Source organism: Elephantulus edwardii, unplaced genomic scaffold, assembly GCF_000299155.1.
Source record: "Elephantulus edwardii isolate Elephantulus edwardi_28Jun2011 unplaced genomic scaffold, EleEdw1.0 scaffold00012, whole genome shotgun sequence".
NCBI lineage: Eukaryota > Metazoa > Chordata > Mammalia > Macroscelidea > Macroscelididae > Elephantulus > Elephantulus edwardii.
The window spans coordinates 19,247,447-19,270,698 of NW_006399762.1; the positions used below are offsets into that span (position 1 = coordinate 19,247,447).

General features: G+C 38.8%; 1 protein-coding gene across 1 annotated transcript in view; it reads right to left on the reverse strand.

Moving 5' to 3' along the window:
• Positions 1-17,223, reverse strand: part of AP1AR (adaptor-related protein complex 1 associated regulatory protein) — an 81,519-nt gene extending 64,296 nt beyond the window's left edge. Inside the window, exon 1 of the mRNA XM_006881147.1 lies at positions 17,141-17,223. Within this exon, the coding sequence (XP_006881209.1) occupies positions 17,141-17,223 (83 nt within the window). The remainder of the gene's footprint in view (positions 1-17,140) is intronic.
• Positions 17,224-23,252: the final 6,029 nt, after the last annotated feature.

Here is a 23,252-nt window from a genome sequence, read left to right on the forward strand (position 1 = left end):
AAGAATGGTTAGGTTTCACCTCACATACTTTGGACATATTGCTAGGAGGTGCTATTCCCTGGAAAGAGACATGATGTTGGGAAGGGTGGAGGGTCAGTGAAGGAGAGGAAGACCTTCAACCAGGTGGACTGACAAGGTGGCTGCTGCAATGTGCTCTTGTGTGTCAGGAAGTGTGAGGAGGTGCAGGACAGGAGTGGTTTCAGATCTTTTGTTCACAGGGTCACTATGAGTAGTACTCAGCTCGATGGCACCTAACAATAATAACAAGGACAGGTAGGGGTGAAATCACAGTGTTGTACAACTTGGTAGGTGGAGGGAGGGGGTAAAGTAAATGGGCAAGATCTGGCATGGACCTGAAAAGACGGGGTAATGGTGGGCATAACCCAATGGTAATTAATTTTATAAAATATAATGCAAAGGAATGATTGAATAAAACACAATATGAATGAGTAATAGTGTGAAACACAATGCATACAAAGTTTGTAAGAAAACCAATATAAAATGAATTTATTTTTTTTTAAAAGCCATTGGAAACAATAGGGTAGGGGGAGAAAAAACTCATATGGAGCATAATTATACTCTGATATAAATGAGGTTGTTATGAGTTAGAACAGACTGAAACAACTTTAAAAAAATTCTTATAATTCATACACAAAAGTAGAATAGATGAATGTGAACCATATATATGAAAGTGCAGCTTATTAATGAACACTCGAGTCAGAATCACTACTCTACATCAAAGATGCACATGCAAAACATATAAAAATCAATGGTGACTGGATTCAGAGTAACCAAAGGAGGAAAGATGGGCAAGGTGAACATTATTTTTACTCCAAACTAAGAAGTAAGTCTAGATTCACATAAGAGTTTCTCTGGCAAGTGCCCAGAATCGTGTGAATCTTAAATATCAGTGAAGGGGGAAAAGTCCTGGATCAGATGGCTTCACAGGTGAATTCTACCAAACATTCAGAGAAAATTTATCATCAATCCTACTTAAATTATTTTAAAAAAGGAAATAAAAAAGGATTACTCTACATAACTCTCATACTCAAACTAGGCAAAGATATTACCAAAAAGAAAACTACAGACCAATATCTCTCATGAATATAGATGCAAAAATCCTTAACAAAATCCTAGCCAACAGAATCATAAAGCACATAAAAAAAATAATTCACCATGAAGTTGGATTCATAACAGGTATGGAAGGATGGCTCAACATAAGAAAAAACAATAAACAAAATTCATCACATTAACAATGCAAATAAGAACCATATGATCCTAGCAATTTATGCAGAAAAGGCATCTGACAAAATCTAACACCACTTCCTGATAAAGACACTCAGCAAAACTGGAATAGAAGAGCCAATATCCTTCTCAATTGAGAAACACTAAAAGCATTTTCCTTGCAAACAGAGGTAACGATGCCCACTGTCACCACTTCTATTCAATACTGTATGGAAAGTACTTGCTAGGGCAATATGACAAGAGAAGGAAATAAAAGGCAACCAGATAGGAAAAGAGATGTTTAAACTATCACTAAATGTATATAATATGATAGTTTATACAGAAAACTCCAAGGACTCAAAAATAAAACTGTTAGATAAATTTAGTAGAGTAGCAAGATATCAGATCAATATAAAAAAAACTGTGGGATTCCTCTACAGTAACAAAGAGAACTCAGAGAAGGAAACCATGAAAGCAATACCATCTACAATAGCCAATCACAAATTGAGATACTTGGGAGTAAACGTAACTAGAGATACAAAAGACCTGTACAAAGAAAACTACAGAACATTTCTGAAAGACATGATAAAAGGCCTAAATAAATGGAAAAATGTGTCCTGTTCATGGATAGGAATTCTCAATACTGTGAAAATGTCAATCCTACAAAGCAATCTACATGTTCAATGCAATTCCAATACAGATATCAAATTAATGTCTCAAGGAGATTGAAATGGAAATTGTCAAGCTTATTTTGAAAGGAAAGAGACCCTGAATAAGCAAAGCACTTCTGTAAAACAAAAATGAAGTGGGAGTCATCTCCCTGACCTCAAAACCTACTACACAGCAGTAGTAACCAAATCAGCATAGTACTGGTACAATGACAGGCACAAGACCAATGGAACAAAATCAAGAACCTAGAAATTGCCAACTGATATTTGACAAGGAAATAAAGCCTATCAGATGAGGAAATGACATCATCTTCAACATATGGTGCTGGTAAAACTAGACTGTTGTTGTTGATTGACACTGAATCCAGTATGACTCATAGCAGCCATACGAGAAAAATGCCTGAAGCCTTTCTATAACTGTCTTCATTTATCAAAGTTCAAAGTTTCCAGAGGAATGTTGTTTAGGAAGTGGATATCATTCCTGTTTCCAAAAACTAGACTGCTACTTGAAAAAAGCTGAAACGGTATCCACATGTCACATCCTCACACCCAAAAATCAACTCAAGGTAGATCAGAGACATGGAAGTAAAGCTCAGAATTACAAAGTTCTTAAGAGAGAAATTGGGATCAAGCATAGAAGACCTAGTCTGTGGTATAAAGAGACTGACAAAGATAGCCAGAAACATATAGTCTGGAAAGGATAAGATTGAAGTATGGGACCTTCTGAAGATTAAATCTCTGTGCTCATCAACAACTTTTTTCAACAGGGTGAATGGAAAACCTACTGACTGGGAACAAACATTTTTGCAAAACTATCTCAGTAAAGGGTCTCATAGCAAAAGTTTACAGAATACTCCCAGGCCTCTAGAAGAAAAAGATTGATTACACCATTATAAAATGGGTTACAAAGACATGGAAAGACTTTTCACAGAAGAAGACATGTAGATGGCCAACAAACACATGTTCAAGTAGAAATGCTCAAAATCACTGGCAATAAGAGAGATGCAAATCAAAACTCGAATTAGATACCATCTTAGCCCAGTAACAGTGGCAAAGTGTAGCAGGGCAGCAAGCAATACACATTGGAGAGGATGTGGAGAGGTGGAAAATTTCATACACTGTTGGTGGGATTGTAAAATGGTACTCTGGAAGACAGTTTGGTATTTGCTCAAAATGTTGAACACAGAAACTCCATGTCCCACTATTCCACTACTAGGAATAGACTCCAAGGAAATTAGAACTGAGAACTGTAAATTAATGTTCAGAGCAGCATTATTCACCTTCCCAAGAACATGGAAACTCCCTAAATATCCAACCACAACTGAATGGATTGAGAAATTCTGGTACATTCACACAATGGAATACTAAGCAGCACTCAGGAGTAATGATTTAAAAAAATACTATGTAACTTGGGAGAGACTAAAAAGCATTATGCTAAGTGAACTCAGTCTCATAAGGACAAAAACTGCATAAGACCATTACTATAAAAACAGAATAACTAGTAAAATACGTATGAGGACCCAGGTGGGAAGGTGTGTAGCAGAGGGGTGAGGATGGGTAGGGGCAGAACCACAGAGTTACACAGTTTGGTGGGTGGATAGAGAAGATGAAAGAAACTGGAAGGAATTGGTGGGGACCTGAAATGATTGGGTAATGATGGGCAAGGTCTAATGGTGATCGATATAATAAAACATAATGCATGGGAATGACTGCATGAAAAACAAAATGAATGAAGAATAATGTGAAACACAATGTGAGCAAACCATTATAAACTTAAAGGGGAAAAAACCCTACAAACAAATCAGTGAAGATATATAGTGAGAGAGTTAGTGCTTGTGTAACATGATTAAATTTGAAGCAAGAAATGATCATTTGGACTAGGAAGGAATCAGTAAGAGAAGTGAATGTGAATCACTTAAAGAATATATTTAAAAGGCCATTATCATCTGGTTTGGGAAATGGACTAGAAATGAAAGACGCAGGGGAGGAGTTTCAGAATTCCAGGAAGGATATAGTATGAAAGCTGCAGAAATTGTGAGTGAGATAAAAGAGAAAAATAAATGGAGCAAATTCAAGGCATCAGATTTGTATACCAGAGTAAAAAAGTTAAGGAAAATGGCCTGGAAGAAGTTGGAAATGTCAGCTAAGTATACACTTGTCTGAATCCAGCTGCTCCATCAGAGAAAGATGAGCAATTGATTCCCATGTGATTTACTACCTCTGAAAACCTGCTGGAGGGTCAGCCCTGGGTTGGTTCCAACCCCATCGGATGCAACAACAGATGATTCTGGTTCAGAGCAATTCAGTAAGGCAGAATAGAACTTCCCCAAAGGGATAAAATTTTTATGGGAACAGATCACTAGGTCTTTTCTCTTTTGAAGTCACAACGTGCTGGCCTTATGGCTGGCTACCAAATGCTTAACTGTTTTGCTGCCAGGCTCCTTAGGAACATAGTATCACCTAAAGATAAGGCTGTAAAGTGAGGTCAATAAATTTACATCATATATGCATCTAATTTTCATGAGTTCAAACCTGCATCCTGGGGAGTACTGGAGGAGGGGAGCAGTGAGAGAGCACATGAGCAATAACCCATTCCGTATATTCATGTGTGTGAGTCAGGGTGGAAGCTGAGCTGCTGGAGCATAAGTTTCCAAAACCACTGGCTTACCACAGGTGCTTTCTCTCTTCTTTTTAACAGTCTACAGCTTCTCAAAGCCATCTTTTTATATTTTTAAAATTCATTTTATCTGGTCTCACATTCATTTATACATAATGTTTATGTCCTGAAAGTTGTCTCTAAGGAAAGTAGGTTTCTGTATATCCATTCTATTACCACTAATGATTTAAAAGTGGATTTAAACATGCAAAGGGTATCAGATGGGTAGAAAAGTAAAACTGGGAGGTTCCTGAAGTATCACACTCCAAATGATGGCAGCATGCAAAGACATTTAGAAGGCTCTGAAAGCAATACGGATGCAAACTGGGAATTCTTGTTTAATTGTGCATATTTATTATTTGTTTATAAAGATAAATTTTAATGTGTGTTATTTTATTTAAAAATAACTAACCTTATAAAATGGGCTGAGAATGTAGTTTTTGATACTTCTTTGTTTTGTATTGTACAACAGGTAAGTAAACAAAAATGAATTAAGTAAAAGTTAGGTGGAAAAAATCTCACAAATTCTGCATTGTTCCAATTCCTATTCTTTGTATTTCCCTATATATTAAAAGAGATGAGCTTCTGTGTATATCTTGTTTGACACTATAAATAAATGATGAGGAACCAAAGCAAAGTCTATTAAAAATTAAAAGCTTCTAAAGACCAGTTTTTTCCTGAACAAAAGATTGGAAAGGTTATAAATGAGATGCCTGGCAAAAACTATTACAATGAAGAAGATGGACACATAGTTTTCAATTGTAATAAAATATTTTGATGGAGTTTAATCATTCTCATTTCAAAGGATCAATAGATTTCCCAGTAGGGACAACAATAATAAATAATATCAACATCATCAGAAAACTCTCCAAATTATTGAGGAGCACTGATGTCAGTTTGAGGACTAAGGTACATATGATTTAGGCCATAGTCTTTCTGATTACTTGCTATGCATCTGAGAGCTAGATAATGAACAAGGATGACAGAGAAAGAACTGATACCTTTGAGCTGTGGTGTTGGAGAAGAGCACGGAACATCCCAGGGATGGCCAAGAGAGCAGATATGTCTTAGAGAGGGTGCAGCTGGAATGCTCTTTGGAGGCAAGAATGATGAGGCTTTATCTCACATACTTTGGGCATGTTGCTAGGAGGGGCTATTCCCTGGAGAGGAACATGATGCTGGGAAGGGTGAAGGGTCAGTGAAGGAGAAGACTCTCAACCGGGTAGAAAGATATGGTGACTGCAGCAATGGGCTCTTGAGTGTTGGGAAGTGTGAGGATGGTGTAGGATAGAACAGGGTTCCAACCTTTTGTTCATAGGGTCGCTATGAGTCATACTCAACTCAAAGGCACCTTACAACAAGATCACCAGAGATAATAACTAATTGTTAATAGGTCTTTTTCTATTACATAGGTCAGCAAAAAAGAGAAAGGCCCTCAATGAGATGAACTGATAAAGTGATTGTAACTTGGGCTTGAGCATGTTGGAGACTATGAGGTTGGCGCAGGATAAGGCAAGATTCCGATCTGTTCATAGAGGTGCTGTAAGTAGTAACTGACTTGATGGCGCCTAACAACAATAATGGCAAATCAGGTAGATGCTGAGAAAATTAATTTTATTCCTTGAAAGAGAAGAGACACATTTTTCTGCTAAACATGTTGAAGACAGAAAATATTAAGGAAGAGTCAGAGACTGGTTTGATACAAATCAATTAACTGAAGTCCCTGAGGTCTATAAACCAGTTAAATCATTTGCTTAGCCAAAAGCTAGAGGCTTGAGCCTCTTCAGAGTGTTATCAAAAGAAAGGTTTTGTTATTTACATTAAAAAAACCCAGTCACTGAAAACAAAGGGAGCACAGTTCTGACACATATAGAGTCACCACATATCTTAATGACTCAACAGCAACTTTAAAAAAAAAAATAATTGGAAGATATCTTAGAGGTCTTGTAATTTGTTATCTTTCACTCTCTATAACCTTACGGTAGCACAAGAAATTGTTATCCAACCTCTTCTTTTGGAAACTTTTGCCAAGTATGCATATATGACATTGTTGTTCTATATGACATTGTTGTTGTTGTTGTTGTTGTCTACTGTCGAGTCAGAGACGACTCACTGCTGACCCCGCAGTGGGTTTTCAGAGACAGTTAATCACAGGAGTGGAAACTGCCCTTCCTTCTGTGGAGCAGCTTTTGGATTCGAACCATGTGCCTTGGGGATTGCAGTGCAGCTTCTTGCTACTTACTTGAGTTACTTAATGATACACATAATCTTATGGTAGCAATAACTAAGTATTTACAAGACAAAGGGGTATAAAAAATTGATTAATATACTAAAGAGAATTTCAGTCAAACAAAATGATAAATTAAGAACCATTATACTTTGACATATTATATATTCATTGTTGAGGATGCCATCAAGTTGACTACAATTATGAACAACAGATTTGAACCTTGTATCCTGTGCCATCCTCAAGATCTCTGATACTCATCTTGGAATAGTCAGAATCAAATTGAGGAGAAATTACTCATATAGGAGGTAGCAAAGGCATGAAAGATAAATGAGAGATGTTTACATTTTTAAAAAATTTTATTATTTTCTGTGTGTATACCGTCAAATCGGATCTGACTGGTACAGGAGGAGACTGCCCCTCCTTCTCCAGCAGAGTACCTGGTGGATTTGAAGTTTAGGAAACTTCATTAATTCTGTCAACAAGTATTAACTATCTACTAGATCAAGTCAATGCCTTGGAGTCAGAATCAACTCATAGATGACCCTCCAGCAGATTTTCAGAGGCTACAAATCACATAAGAGGATTTAAATCACATAGGAGGAGAACCCACACCTGCTGGACAAAAGCATTGCCTGTCATTGGCTTGGCAGTACAACTTCTTATGCACTAAGCCATCAAAGCTCCCTCTTTACTGGGTAGCAGGCATTTAACTAGGAACTGGGTATTCAATGATAAAACAGGAAAAGGCTCTCATTTTATGCTTTATCAGAAAACAGACATTACTCAATTAATCACACTATGAAAGGTACATTTATAACCGCCAAAATTGTCCAGAAGAAAAGAAAGTTGATCCTTTGATGAGTGAGGACAGGAGGAGGTTGGGAACTTTGTGTGGGAAATAAGCCTTGAGGTGACTTATAAAAGCTGAATGAGTAGGAGTTATCTAAGTAAAAAAAGAAGAAAAATGACTCAAGGAAGAGAGCGACACAAGGTGCAGTAAAAAAGAGAGGCAGAGAATAGATAATTCGGTGGGTTACAAGTTTTGTGAAAATTCTAGTCTTTATCCTAAAAGCAAAGGAAAGTCACTGAAGAATTTTAAGTTGTGTTTCTGTCAGAGATTTGCATTTAAGGTCACTCTGATTCCAGGATGCATGATAATGAAAAAAAGTCAGAATAAATCTACATACTTTTTCTTTTTAAGTGCAAACAATGGGGCAAGCATTGTTACTGGAGATCGGGTGTTGTTATATACCATTAAGTGGGACCAGACACAAAGCTGACCCTCCAGCTAGCTCTCAGAGGCAGTAAATTGCAAGGGAGGAGACTGCCACAGAGCAGCTGGTAAATTTGAACTTTGTGCCTTTGGTTCTGCAGTGCAGCTCTTTACCAGTAAGCCACTAGAGCTCCTTGACACAGGAATAAACAAACCCAAGTTCCCAACTTTAGAGAATTTATACATTATTAAGGAGGGGAAAGACAACAAATAAATATGTGGTATACAAAGTCATGGAATGAAGTAAGTGTTAGGAAAGAAAATAAAGCAGTGTCAGAGAATAGTGAATGAGGAAGAGTGTTATTTTAACACAGGGTGTTGGAAATTCAGGCAAGCAATGATGACAGATTGGACAACGTGACAGCTCTGAGGGAAGTGTGTGGATTAAAAACAATTTAGATTTAAAAAAAATAATTTTGTGTTAGAGACATACTAGAAACAAGAGATAATGCGAAGCAGTGTTCAGGTTTGCTGTCTCTATCCATGTCATTCCTTAAGATGAGTTTCTCTCTCTTTCTCATTGTCAGTGTCAGAAACAACTCCTAGCTGACCCTCTAGCAGGTTTCCAAGGCAGTAAATTCCCTGGGTAGAGACTACCCATCTTTCTCTCTTGGAGCTACTGCTGAACTTGAACTGCCAGAGAAACGCTGCATCACCTTTGGGTGAGCAGCACAACTCCTGCTATCCCACTAGAGCTTCGCAAGATTAGATTAGTGCAAGAAAAGACCAACCCTATTTTAAAGTGTTGAAGTACTCCAACGTTCAATGACTACGGACATGCATAGGTGACAGGGGGAAAGGTCCGAGAAAGGTGGGCAGAAAACAGTGTGAAATCATGAAGTTACAGGAAGAATCAATAGCACTAACTAATGTTAAAAGGTCAATTTCAATAATGATTAATAATAATGGTCCTGGATATTGATGTTTTGATGGTATGAGGGCCCAGGGATGGCGAACATTACTTTGAGAATCAATGTGAGAAGTGAATAAACTAAGACATAAAGACTAAACAATTCTGTTAATAAAATTATGAAAGAGGAAAGATAGGAGAGAGGGTAAGAGCTGGAGGAAGATGCGAAAGTGTAAGTAAAGTTTTGGGTACTCCACGAGGTTCAATACGGAGGTTGGGGCTGCATACAAAGAAGGCAAAGAGAATGGAGAGGCTGGAAGGATGTAAGACCCACTAAAAAGATACAATCTACTAGAATCTAGATTTATGGGTGAACAAAAAGGAAAAATCTAATTATTCTCAGGTTGATGCATAGGTCACCATATGCTATTTTACAGAGAATAAAATAGTCAATATGCCTGGGATTTACAAAAAGTATTTGTTTTTAAAAGGAGGGCCTATCATCTAGGTGGTATAGCACTGGTCTGTGCATTGCTGTACAGAGGTAACTTGTGGTTGCTGTGATGCTAAACACTGTGACACTGATGTGTCAAATGCAATAATGGTTACCCATGATGGACAGTGTTTGCTGGAGCTTCCCGATTAAAACAAGCCTGGAAGCAGGAGTGGCATCCACTTCCGAAATGGCTTGCCTCCAGAAACTCTGTGAATAGTGCTCAGGCCTTTCATTCATAGGATCGCTATGAGTCGTCTATGACTCAACAGCACCTAACAACAACAACATGAGAAGAAAAAAAAAGGTGATCTAACAGAATGTGGAAACTATCTAAAAATATCAATATTATATGCAGGTAAAATCTTGTTTAAGATTATTCAAAACTAGCTAGAATAGAATATTGACAGAGAACTGTCAGAAAATTAAGTTGGATTTAGAAGAGGTTATGGCACCAGGGATATCACTGCTGATGTCAGATGGATGGATCTTGGCTTAAAGCAGAGATTACCAGAAGGATATCTATTTGTATTTTATTGATTGTGCAAAGGTGTTTGATGGTATGGATCAAAATAAATTATGGCTAACATTGAGAAGAATGATAATCTTAGAACAATTAATTGTTCTTAATTGTGCTGATTGCAAAACTTTTACCAACAAACTACTTGTCCAAAGAGAGCAAGAGAGTATTGCATAGTTTAAAAGAAAGGTACATGCCAGGACTGTCTACTTTCTCAGTATTTATTAAATTTGTATAGTTAGCAAATAATTTGAGAAGCTGAACTTTATGAAGAAGAAAGTTGCATCAGGAGTAGAGGAAGACTCCACAACAATCTGCTTTATGCTGATGACACAACTTGTTGAAAGTGAAGAGGACGTAAAACACATGCTGCAAGAGATCAGACTACAGCTTCAATATGGATTATATCTCAACATCAAGGAAACAAAAATCCTCACTACTGGGCCAATGGGTAATATCATGATAGATGGTGAAAGACTTCTCTTTTCAACTTGTAACAGGGCAATTGGTTTTAATAAGACTTTTAAGCTAAGTGGTCTAATAATGTTACTTAGTGATTCTACTCTACCTCCTAGGTAGCTCAGGTAGCCTCCTAGGGAGCTTCAGTAAGAGGCTACTCTGGTAGTGGCCCACCAGCTGCTCTGGTAGTGGCCCACCAGCTGCTCTATGGGAGAAAGATAGACAGTTTCCTCCCATATGATTTACTGCCTTTGAAAATGCATTGCAGGGTCAGCTATGAGTTTGTTCTCACTGGAGGGCACACACAACAACTCCAACTCCTACTTTGTTGTATAACTCTAGAGTTTTAAAAGATTACAAGCAGCCATCCAAGGCACAACAATTTGTTTCTACTCACCTGAAGAAATAAAAGAAAGGAAAGTCAGGAGTAGGAAGAGGAAATGGAAAGTGTGGTTAGTTACATGCAAGAACAACTGCCTCTTTTGCAATGAGGGCAGGAAAACTGACTAGTATCCATGTTTCTTGTTGTGTACCGCAGAGCTGGAACCCACCCATAGCTGACCCTCCAGGGGGTTTTCAAAGGCAGTTAATCACACAGAAAGAGACTGACTATCCTTCTCCCATGGAGCAGCTGGTGGCCTCGAACCACGTGCTTTCAGAATTGCAGCACAGCTTCTTGCCACTAGAGCTCCCTGGGAACTCTCTCTGCTTCACAGGAGGAGGATAGGCAATCTCCTGTGTGATTAACTACTGCTGAAAACCAGACAGTCTGCTATGGGTCGATACTGACTCTATGGTACATAAAAACATCCAAGTATACTTACTAAATATTTTGTTCAAAGAGTCTACAGAAGAATCCTAATTACATGGGAGGACATGCAGAACAAAATGCAGATGCTCATAGAAAACAGATTTTCCAACACATGGAAGGTGGATGAACTCCTAAAACTATTGCTTTGAGATAATGTTTAAATCTTAAATTAAAAATCAAATTAATTCTTGTTAAAATCAAACAACAGTTTACCTTTACTAGTGAAAAATGTCTACTGTTAGCTCTTTTAAGAACTATCTACAGGGGACCAAACTGAAAGGTTAGTTAAGAATTTAGAGAGTTATATGTTAATGTTCATGAGGAAAGATAACAAAGAGAAAGTGAGATTGGCTTTTATAACTTAAAAGAATGGACTCAATGTCACCAAACTGGTACATGTAGAAGATATATTGGATTGATACAGTGTGTATTATTTTCTCAACAATAACAAAGTTGTAAAAGAAATATCACACATACCCAAAAGTAAAAGGATATTGTATTTTAGGAAAACTGGAACAAGTATAGTTCATCTGGTATACAGGATATTAGGAGTATGGTAAGGGGTGGTGGTGGTTCATTGTATAAGTTCCGTGTTAACTGACCTTTCAGTGAGTTCTCAGAGGCTGTAAATTATATGGAAGGACCATCTTCCTTCCACAGAGAAGTTAGTAGATTCAAACTGCTTGCCTTTGGGTTGGCAGTGAAACTTATCACTAAACTACCAGGGCTTCCTGTGGTAAGGGGAGTGAAAGGGAATAATGTGGGCAAAATGAACCGCTATTAAATCACTCTGTAAGGAGTTTGAACTTGATACTACTATCAATTTAAAAGTAATAGTTTATTTAAAATTTAAGAAAATACTAAAGCTTAGAAGTGAATTTTTAAAAATTAGAAACAGAATCAATGTTATTCTTTTAGTTATGTTATTGTCACTGAATCATATCATGATTCTTTAAAGAACAATGAGATTAAAGCTCACTGCTGTCAATTGTATCATATATTTTTTTAAATTAAAGAACAAAGAAATTAGATGAAAGCTGATTTTAACTTAGAGCAACACTATAAGGCAGAGCAGAATAGCTCCAGACAGTTCCCAAGATTGTGTATCTTTACTGGTTCTGACTGTCCACCTTCCTCCTATGAAGCAGTTGGTGGGTTCAAACAACTGACCGGTTAGCAGTCCAATGCTCAATCTACTGCACCATTAGAGCTTATCCTGAGCATACAAGTGTACACTATGGTACATAACTGAATGGCATGAAATCCATCATACTGTCCCAGATAAAAAAAGTCTGTGCAATTTGGCTACAGGAAAGAAAATGTGTATGGAAATTGTTAAGCAAGGGAATGGTATATAATCCAGTATAGATTTTAGATAGCCTCACTCAAGTGACAGTAAAGGAGGAGGGACTAAAATGTGAGAACAAATAGGAAAAACACTTTGAAAGCTCTTAGTCATGTGATATGAAAAATAGCTCACTCAATATGTGCTAAGGAGATATTAAATAATTTATTAGGGAGAAGCAATTGTTGTAATATGCTACTGAGTCAAAACTAACTCATAACTGACCCTCTGGCAGGTTTTCAGAGAATGTAGATCGCATGAGAATGCTCATCTTCCTCTCTCAGGGCAGTTGGTAAATTTGAACAATCTGTCTTTGGGTTGGCAAAATGATTCCTGAGCCACTAGGCCATTAATACTCCTGTTGGAAAGGTCGAGGAGTTGGAAATACGTGGCTTAGAAGACTATGAATGGTGCTGTGAAGGGAGTTAAGAAATCTATGAAACAGAGAATGACATTTGTAGAGAAATAAGAAGTGTGATTTTACACAGATTGACTAGAGAATTCTTAATATATCCAAATGTAGCTTTTCACTAAGCAACTGGAAAAAAAAGTGCTGAAGCTCTGAAAACGTCTGTGAATAAGACTGGAGATTTGGAAGTGATAGTGATTGAAATCCGAAGAATGCATAAAATTTCTTCAGGGATAGCTACACAAGTGAAATAAAGTAAATAAGGACGAGAAAGCCTTCCATATTTAATAGACAGACAGTACAAATTTAGTGCAGAAGGACAGGAAATTAAGATAAAATTGATAGCCCAAAGGCGAAGAGAACTGGTTCACATGGGGTGGGAGGCGGGGGAAGAATATCACAAAACACAGAATAAGAGTCAAGTTATTAAGATACATTCACAAGATCTTGCAGTGATATAAACCAAGTTAATGCACTGAAGGATTTATCAACCAAATGTTACCTACAAAATAAAGAACCAAGAGCTCCTCATGTCAAGGGTTGTGCTGGTGGCAGTGAAGGACTATTGTTGTTAGGTGTCATCTAGTTGAGTATGACTCATTAGCAACCCTATGAACAACAGATCTGCATCTTGTCATCCTCATCTTCATTATCTCTGATAACATTTTAGTCCACTGCTGTAGCCACTGTGTCAATCCATGTCGTTAAGAGTCCTTCTCTCTTTTGTTAACGCTCTACTTTTCCAAACATGATTGTCCCTCTCCAAGAAATATCCCCTTTTGCAACATGCTTCCAAGGAACATTCTGGCTGTACTTTCTCCATGATATATCTGCTTGTTTTTTTGGCAATCCATGGGATATTATTCAATCAGTACTAACATTTTAGGATGCTTAATCTCCTCTTGCTTTAATTACCAAATAACATTATTAGTAATTGTTGTTGTTAAGTACCATCGAGTTGTAGGAGACTCATAGTGACCCCTATGAACGAAAGTCCTCAACACTTGCATGTGTGACTTTCATCCTTTCTTCAGGTTCAAAGGGTTTCTGGAGGCAAGCTATTATGGAAATAGATGCCACTCCTGCTTCCAAGCTTGTTTTAATCTGGAAGCTCGACCAAATACTGTTCACCATGGGTAACCGTTATCGCATTTGACACATCAGTGTCACAGTGTTCAGCTTCACAGCAACCACAAGTTACCTCTGTACGGCAAATGGACACACCAGGGCTATACAAACTAGAAGAATGTTTAACCAAAAACAAAAACAGGCCTGAGAGCTGCAGAGTAGAGTCACCCACTTTGGCTTGATAGCATCACTTTTTTTCGAGCACGACTTATAGCAACCCTATGAACAAAAGACCTGAAGCCTTTCTGTAGCTATTGTCATTTCTCAAAGTGCATAGAGTTTCCAGAGCCATGTTGTTTAGACTAGTAGACAGTATTCTATAAAAATTCTAGATCTTTCTAGTATTTTATACAGCCGTTGAAAATGTTCTGGAGAGTCAGCAATGAGTTGGCTCCAATTCAATAAAAAGGACATTTTTTAAAACACATGGTAATATTGTTAATTCTGGTTTTGTAAATGGACAACAATAAGTGTTCTGATTCTGGCATGCACCTGAGAAATCAGCAAGGTTAATTTCAGCAGACCCTGGATGATAAAGTACTTCTGTGACATTGAGCCAGACAGAACCAGTCTAGATGCCCTAGTCTACTTATGGTCACTAGAAAGATAAATATAAACAAAATCAAGTTTTTGTAAATACTCAAACATCTTTACCCTAAGATAAACTACCAACTAGCTATCCAGACCTGTACCCAAAAGAAAAATCATACAGGTATCACATAATATGGTCGAAAGTAAAATAGAAATTATTTTTGCTTACTAATTTAACAGTATATGGAAATCAGAAGATGAATTGCACTGGGAAAATCTGTCATGGACCACTCTAGAGTACTGAGAGGCAATAAAGTGAATCTAGAGACTAAGGTGTGCCTGATCCAGTCCATGGCCTTCACAATTACTTGCTATTCATCAGAGAGCTGGACAATGACTAAGGATGACATAAGAAGAATTGATGCCTTTGAATTGTAGGGCTGCAAAAGAGTTTGAACATACCACAGAACTCCAAGAAAACAATTAGGTCTGTCTTAGGGTGAAACCAAGTTTCTCCTTGGAGGCTAGGATTTTGAAGCTCTGTCTCACATAATTTGGGCATGTGGCCAGGAGGGACTGGAGGACATTAGGCTTGGAAGGGTGGAGGGACAATGCAGGAGAGGAAGACTTCTGATGAGATTGATTGATAAGGTAACTAGGGCAGTATGTTGGGGCCAATGAGACTGGCTTAGGACAGGGCACACTTCAGAGCTCTTACACATAGGGTCACAATGAGTCGCAGACAACTTGATGGCACATAACGATAACAACAATGTAACATTTCCAAAACTGCTTATGCTTTTCAATCAATTCTGACTCCTAGCAACCCTTTATCACATTTCCAAAGATACAAATCTCTACAGGAGGAGAGATTCCACTGAAGCAGCCCATCTCTTCAAACAGCTGACTTTTTGGTTAGCATCCTAACATGAAATGCACCACAACACCAGAGCTCCTTTATTTAGTATGTCTTTGCTGTTGTGTACTATGTTGTATCTGACTAAGGAGTCAGAAACCCTCAAGTGAGTTTTCAGGGCAGTTAACTGCATGGGAAAAGAGTGCCCATCTTTCTCTTGAAGAACAGCTGGTGGATCTGAACCTCGTGCCTTTGGGCTAATAGTGCAACTTCTTACCACTAGGCCACCAGAGCTCCCTTTATTTAGGTACTATGAAATGCCCTTTTCTTTTTCCTCTCCAGCTAGAGTTTCTGGCAGTTTTAACCTCTACAACACAACTACAAATAAAATAACAATAATAAAGGAAAATATACTGTGACATCTCTTCCTTAATGAAATCTAATTAATAAGTAACTGGACTATATAACATTAAACACACAAAGTAGAAAAACTGTAAATCTGCTGCCATGTCCCTCTGTAACAGAAATAGTTCAAAGTCAGGGACTCCAAGAATTGAAGAACAAACACAATCTAGAAGTGTGGCCTCCGCCACTTTGGGGACATTTATCATAAAACCTTTGTACTAAGAGCAGTAATGTAGAGGCACTCAACAACTGATTAACAAGAAAACTATTACATTTTATAAGGTCTCCATCACCAAAGACCCAAATTATAAGTGTGGCTTCAAGTTGCTTATATTAAAATCTTATTACCTAAAAAACAAAAACAAAAAAAACGCCGTATTACCTAATTACGTTAGCTTAACGGCACAGATCCTCAAAACAACAATCAGAAAGAGCAACTTAGCCTTTCAACTTACACACAATACACTTGGTTCTGTTTTTTAATCCTAGGTTTGAATTTCTGGGAGACTCCAAAGGAATGTTTTCCATCATTCAATTTTTTAAAATAAAAAACACAAAATGGAGTAATCTTGAAATTCATTATTCTGCAGATAGTATGGGTTAGAAGAGTCTAACAGGATTCCAGTTTTACTCAAGAAACAGGATTGTTATTTAATGTGATAGAGCTAGTGGATAGCAATCAAGGTATATAACATTCTTTGTGAAAATGTAAATAAGGAAAAAGTGTCTCTCTTGATAGTAGCACTAAAAATCCACTGCAAGCCCAGCAATTCCGCGGGTCTTTATACCTATCAAAGTGTTAATGAATGTCTAGAAGTTAATTTTACTACAGCATTCAAATGACTCCTAGCAAAAATCTACTTAAGGCATCATCAACTTTGGAGCCAGATCCTCACCTGCTGTGTTAGGACCAGAGAGGGCCAGAGAGATGTTACCTTTAGCATTAAAAGCAAATTCAATGTAGGGTGTGTCCAGAAAGCTGTGGAGCCGGTAAAGGAGCCTCCCTGTCCCTTGGAGATGATGTCCCTCGAGATCTGCCCGGCAGATCCCGGGAGTCATGCTGGAAGCTGTAGGGTGTCACCGCCCCCTCCACTAGGTCTTTTCCAGGGAATCCTGCGTATTCTCCGTGCGATCAGGGGCCTCCACCACCACCACCAGTGTGCTAATCAGCGAGAGGGGCGAGGTTCCCCGCTCCGCTAGATGATCACGGGTAGTCAAAGGGTTTCCCGGTTAGGGGCCGAATGGGAGCCAACCCGCCTGGGTCCCTCCCCCGCGGGCTTACCCTCCGCCGCCTCCTACTCGCTGCAGCCGCCCCGCTTCCTTGCGGAGCAGCCCGAAGCACTGCGTCCAGCAGCAGTTCCCCATCGCATGCCTCCCAGGCGCCGCTGCTCCTCTTCTCCTCCCGCGCGAAACCTAAATCCAGGCCAGGCAGCCGCATCCGCGCCTCGCGAGCCGAGGGCAGACTGGCGAGAGAGCTGTTAACGTGAGCGGCTGGGGCGACAGGAGGGACAAGACCTTTGAACAAAGGCAGCTGTTACTCCAGCAGCCGCCGAGTAGTAGCCGCCACGCTGAGCAGAAGCGCCAGGCTGCGGGGTCTGGACTCCCCCAGCACCCGCATGGCCCCCCGGTCTTCCCCGACTCCCCAGCAGCAGTAGCAGTGACCGCCTCCTGCCACCAAAGGAGGCCAGTCCCCGCGACTCGCGAGCCAGGCTCCGCCCTCAGCGTGCTGGGCCCAGGGCCTGCCAGCCATCAGCCAACCACACCCCCGGCCTCTACTCTGTCTGATAGGTGCGTTTCCTTATATGCCCCGCCTCCTCCAGAGAGACCTGTCGACGTCATTTCCGCCAGGTCTTCAATTCAGCTGCCACAGCCTCGGAAGGTTCTCAATTTGCTAATATGGATGTGGTGTTGTTGAACTTTAACCCGACCGTGAAATCTCTTCTCCTTTATCTCCTGCCTGTCCGTCTGGTTTGAGGCTCAGCTTTTAAACTTTGTACCAGTGTCTTATGAGTAGCTTGCCTGGGGGCCCCAAGTCAGGTGTCATGAATGTGAAAGAGCAATTGTTTATGCAACGTTTTCTGCAGTGTATGTAAAAGGCAAATTGTATCAGGGAACTGACCGAGGCTACTATAACACACTAAGAATCTTTTTCCTCCTGGTTTACGTTGCAATCTTAGCAGTTAACACTGTAGAGAAACTTGCCAGTTGCATCATCCCTTGTTGCTGTTAGGTGCCTTCCAGTCCGACGCATAGTGACCCTGTGAACAAAAGATCTGAACCTTGTTCTATCCTGCGCCATCCTCACACTTCCTGGCACCCAAGAGCCCACTGCAGAAGTCAACGTGTCAATCCACCTGGTTGAGGGGCTTTCTTCCTTCGCTGATCCTTCACTCTTCCCAGCATCGTGTCTTTCTCCTAGCAACATGCCCGAAGAATGTGAGACCCCCTCCTAGCAATATATCCAAAGTATGTGAGATGAAGCCTCATCATTCTTGCCTCCAAAGAGCACTCTGGCTGCACCCTCTCTAAGAAGCATCTATCTGTTCGTTCTCTTGGTTGTCCATGGGATGTTCAGTGCTCTTCTCCAACACCACAGCCTAAAAGAGTGAGTTCTTTTTCTGCCATCCTTATTCATTGTCCAGCTCTCAGATGCATAGCAAATAATCAGAAAGACCATAGCCTGAATCAGACGCACTTTAGCCCTCAAAATGGTATCATTATGGAGAGGTCCCTAACTGCAGATTTTCCCAGTGCAATGTGTTTTCTTATTTCCTGACTGCTGGTAACAAGGATGTTATTTGTGAATCCAAGCAAGATGAAGGTGTTGACAGTTTCAATCTTCTCTGCATGCATCATGACGTTGCCTATTGGTCAAGAATTTTCTTGACATTGAGATGCAATGCATGCCAAAGGCTTCATTCTTTGAATTTCTGCAATAAGTGCTTCAACTCCTCACTTTCAGCAAGCAAGGTAGTGCCATCTGCAAAACGTAGGTTATTGATGAGTCTCCCTCCAATCCTGATGTCATACTCCACTTCATAGAGTCCAGCTTCTCGGATAATTTGTATGGAGAGAAAATACAACCCTGACTCACTCCTTTCTCGATTTTAAACCATACAGTGTTTGTTTTAAATTAGAACTTCAAATAATTTTAGTTAGGGCACTTCCTGTCTAGAGGAATTACATAGGAGGGCTTGGGTTTTTCAGGGCATCAGCCTTGCCAATTCAAGCATGCTACCTAGAACTTGGTCCTCCTCAGTTTCAGCAAGCAGGGTTGTGTCATCCGCATAACGCAGATTGTTGATAAATTGTCCACCAATCTTGACCCCACATTTCTCCTCATAGAGCCCCGCCTCCCGGATAATCTGTTCTGCATATAGGTTGAAAAGGTATGGAGATAGAATGCATCCCTGGCGTACGCCCTTCCCAATTTTGAACCATGCAGTGTTCCCTTGCTCTGTTCTGACAACTGCCTCCTGGTCCAAGTATAGAACGATCAAGTGTTCTGGGATTCCCATTCTTCTCAGAGTCAGCCACAGTTTGTTATGATCTACACAGTCAAATGCCTTTGCATAGTCAATGAAACACAGATAGACATTCCTCTGGTATTCCCTGCTTTCAGCCAAGATCCATCTAACATCAGCTACAATATCTCTAGTACCACGACCCCTTCTGAAACCAGCCTGGACTTCTGGTAGTTCTCTGTTGATGTGCTGTTCCAGTCGTTTTTGGATAATCTTCAGTAAAATCTTGCTTGCATGTGAAATCAGTGAGATTGTTCTGTACGTTAGGAAAATCTACTGTCAAGGACTTCTTCAGAATGCTAAAGAGCAATGTCAGTCTAGTGCCTGATCTAGGCCATGGTCTTCGCAATTACTTGCTTATGCTTAAGAGAGCTGGACAATGACCAAAGATGAAAGAAGAATCGATGCCTTTTCATTGTAGTGCTGAAGAAGACTGTTGAACATACCATGAACTGCCAAGAGAATAAACATGTCTATCCTGGAGAGGGTGAAACCAAACTGTTCCTTGGAGGCAATGACTATGAGCCTCTGTCTAACATACTTTGGGCATGTTTGTTACCTTGGAGAAGGACATCATGATTGGAAGGATGGAGGGACAGCTCGGGAGAGGGAGACCACGGCTGAGATGGACTGACACAGTAACTGGACTATTTGTCAGAGAGAGATTGGTTCAGGATAGAACAGAGTTCAGAGCTATTGTGCATAGGATTACTATGAGTCACAGGTGACTCAAAAGCACATAACAACAATTACAACAACAAATTGTTATATGTTAGGAAATTATAACTAATGACAAAATGTTCTTTGAACTTTTTCTTCTTTAAATCTAAAGCAACTTGTGTTCTCATCTTAAAATATACTTACGAAACTGATTTTTACGTTATTTGAATCTTAATGTCAATAATCACATGTCTAGTTTAGTTTTATATTCATAGTTGATTTTCTGAGGATGTTGATGGAGTGACTAAATGACCTCTCCAGATTTGCTGTTCTTAAATGTCATTGAGTTACCTCCAACTCATTATGACCCACCCTACTTTCTGCTATCCAGACAACAGTGATCCTTCATATGGTTTCCAAAGCTATAAATCTTTATGAAAGGAGACTGCTCGTCTTTCTTCTGGAGTGGATCTGGTATTCCATTGTATGAATATAACACAATTTTTCAGTTTGGATATTTGGAAAGGGTAGAGGGTTGATGCAGGAGAAGACCTTGCATGAGATGGATTGACATAGTGATTGTGGCAATGGGGACAGGTGTGTAAGACAGTGAGATGAGCTCAAGATAGTGCGTGGTTCAGAGTTATTGTTGCTAGGCTTGTTATGAGTTGTAGGTGACTTTATTGTTCTGTACCATTGAAATGGAATCAAACCATAGCTGACCCTCATGAGTTGCTGGTGACTTTATTGTGTACCATTGAGATGAAATCAAACCATAGCTGACCCTCCCATGCTTTTTCAGAGGCAGTTAATTGCATGGAAGGAGATTGCCCATCTTTCTTCAAGGGAGCAGCTGGTGGATTTGAACTGCCTGCTTTCAGGATTGCAACTCAGTTTCTTGCCACTAGGCCACCAGAGCCTCTAGAAGGCACATAACAACAACAACAACAAAAACAACAGTACTTCTAAGTTTGATCTCATTTCGTCTCTTACCATCTTTATGGTTTCGTACTTGACTCCTAGGTCTCTGATCCACTTTGAGTTGATTTTTTTTGTAGAATGTGAGATATATGGATCTTGCTTCAGCTTTCTGAAAGTGGATATCCCATTTGGCCAATACCATTTATTGAAGAGGTTGTTATTTCCCCGTGTTATAGATTTTGTTTCCTTGTAAACCACCAATTTGCTGTAGATAGATAGATTAAAATCTGCGTTCTCAGTTCTGTTCCATTGGACCATGTGTCTCTCTCATTATACTAACAACATGCTGTTTTGGTTACTATGGCTGTGAGATAGATTTGGAGATCAGGGAGTGCTATGCCTCCCATTTAATTTTTGTTTCTCAGGAGAGCTTTGCTTATTCAGAATCTCTTTCCTTTCCAAGTAAACTTGCCAATTGCTTTTTCTATCTCTTAAAAAAATTAGTTTGGTATCTGTATTGAAATTACACTAAACATGTGGATTGCTTTTGGTAGGATTGTGATTTTCACTATGTTGGGTCTTCCTATCCATGAGTGGGGAACATTTTCCCATGTAGATATTACTTATTGTTTCTCACACTAATATATTGTAGTTTTCTTTATAAGGGTCTTCAGGGTCTATGGCGATACAACTATCAGGGCTTCAGGCCGTTTGTTCGTAAGGTTGCTGTAAGTTGTGCTCAACTTCAGGCAATCAACAACAGGGTGTAGTTAGGTTTATTATAAATATTTCATCTTATGATTGGCTATTGTAACTGTTATTGCTTTCTTAGGGATTTTTTTTCTTTCTGTGTTTTCTTTACTATTGTACAAAAGTCCACTGATTTTTGTATACTGATCGTATATCTTGCCACTCTACTAAATTGGTCTACTAGGTCTAATAGGTTTTTGGTTGAAACTTTAGTTTTCTGTCTACACTATCATATTGTCTGTACTTAATGACAGTTTTACCACTTCTTTGCTGATCTGGATTTCCTTATTTTGTCATATTACCCTACTTCCGATGCAATATTAAATAGGAGTGATGGGTAGTGGGGCTGTGTATGAGGGAAATCAGAAGAATTTGGTCTGAAAATAAATGTATTCTAATTTTATAAATAAACTAGTATAATTAAAAAAATAAAGAGGAATGATGATGGTGGCCTTCCTGTCTGGTCCCTATTCTCAAAGAGAATGCCTTTAGCTCCTTTTTCCTTGAGAATGCTGTTGGCTCTTAAATTTGTGTATATACTTTTCACTATGTTGAAGTAATTCCCCTCTTACTATTTTGTTGAATATTTTAATCAGGAAAGGGTGTTGAATTTTATCAAAGGCCTTTTCTGCTTCAATTGACAGGTGGGTCATTTGTTTCCTGTTCTTTGTTTTGTTTATTAGAAATTATATTGTTTTTCTTATTTTGAACCATCTTTGTATGAATTCGATTCATCTGTTATGAATCCCACTTTGTCATGATAATTTTTTAAGTAAAATTTTATTTTAATTATATTTTAATGAATGCTTTCAGAGAAGTTAAATTTTGATAAATTATTTTTTAAAATATATTGTTTGGTTCTATTGTCCAGGATTGTGTTAAAGATTTTTGCATTTACGTTAATAAGACAATCTGGTCTATAGTTTTCTTTCTTGGTAATGTCTTTTCTTGGTTTTTGTATTAGGGTTATGCTTGCCTCATAGCATGACTCTGGGAGTGCTCCTTCTTTTTCTGTATTTTTTAATAATTTAAGCAGAATTGATGAAAGTTTATCTCTGAGAGTTTTGTAGAATTCAGCCGTGAATCTATCTGAATTAGGACTTTTTTGGGGGGCAATTTTTTTTATTATTTGCTCAATTTATTCTTTTACGTGGGTCAGTTTAGGTGTTCTGTATCCTGTATCTGTCTATGTCAATCTGTGTAAGTTGTGGGTGTTTAGGAATTTGTCCATTTCTTCTAGGTTTTTCAATTTATCAGAATACAGCTTTTCATAATATTCCATTATTACAGATTTAATTCAATTTGACTCTGTTGTGATATAGCTTCTTTTATTTCTTATTCAAGTTATTTGTGTCTTTTCTTTCACTAAGTTTGCTAATGGTTTGTCTATTTTGTAGATGCTTTAGAAGAACCAGCACCTGATCTTAATGATACTTTTCATTGTTTTCCTATTTTCCTTTTTTTTCTATAATTATATTTTATTAATTTTCATAAACATTTACAGAGATTTTGGGTTTCCATTCATTCATTGTTGCACTA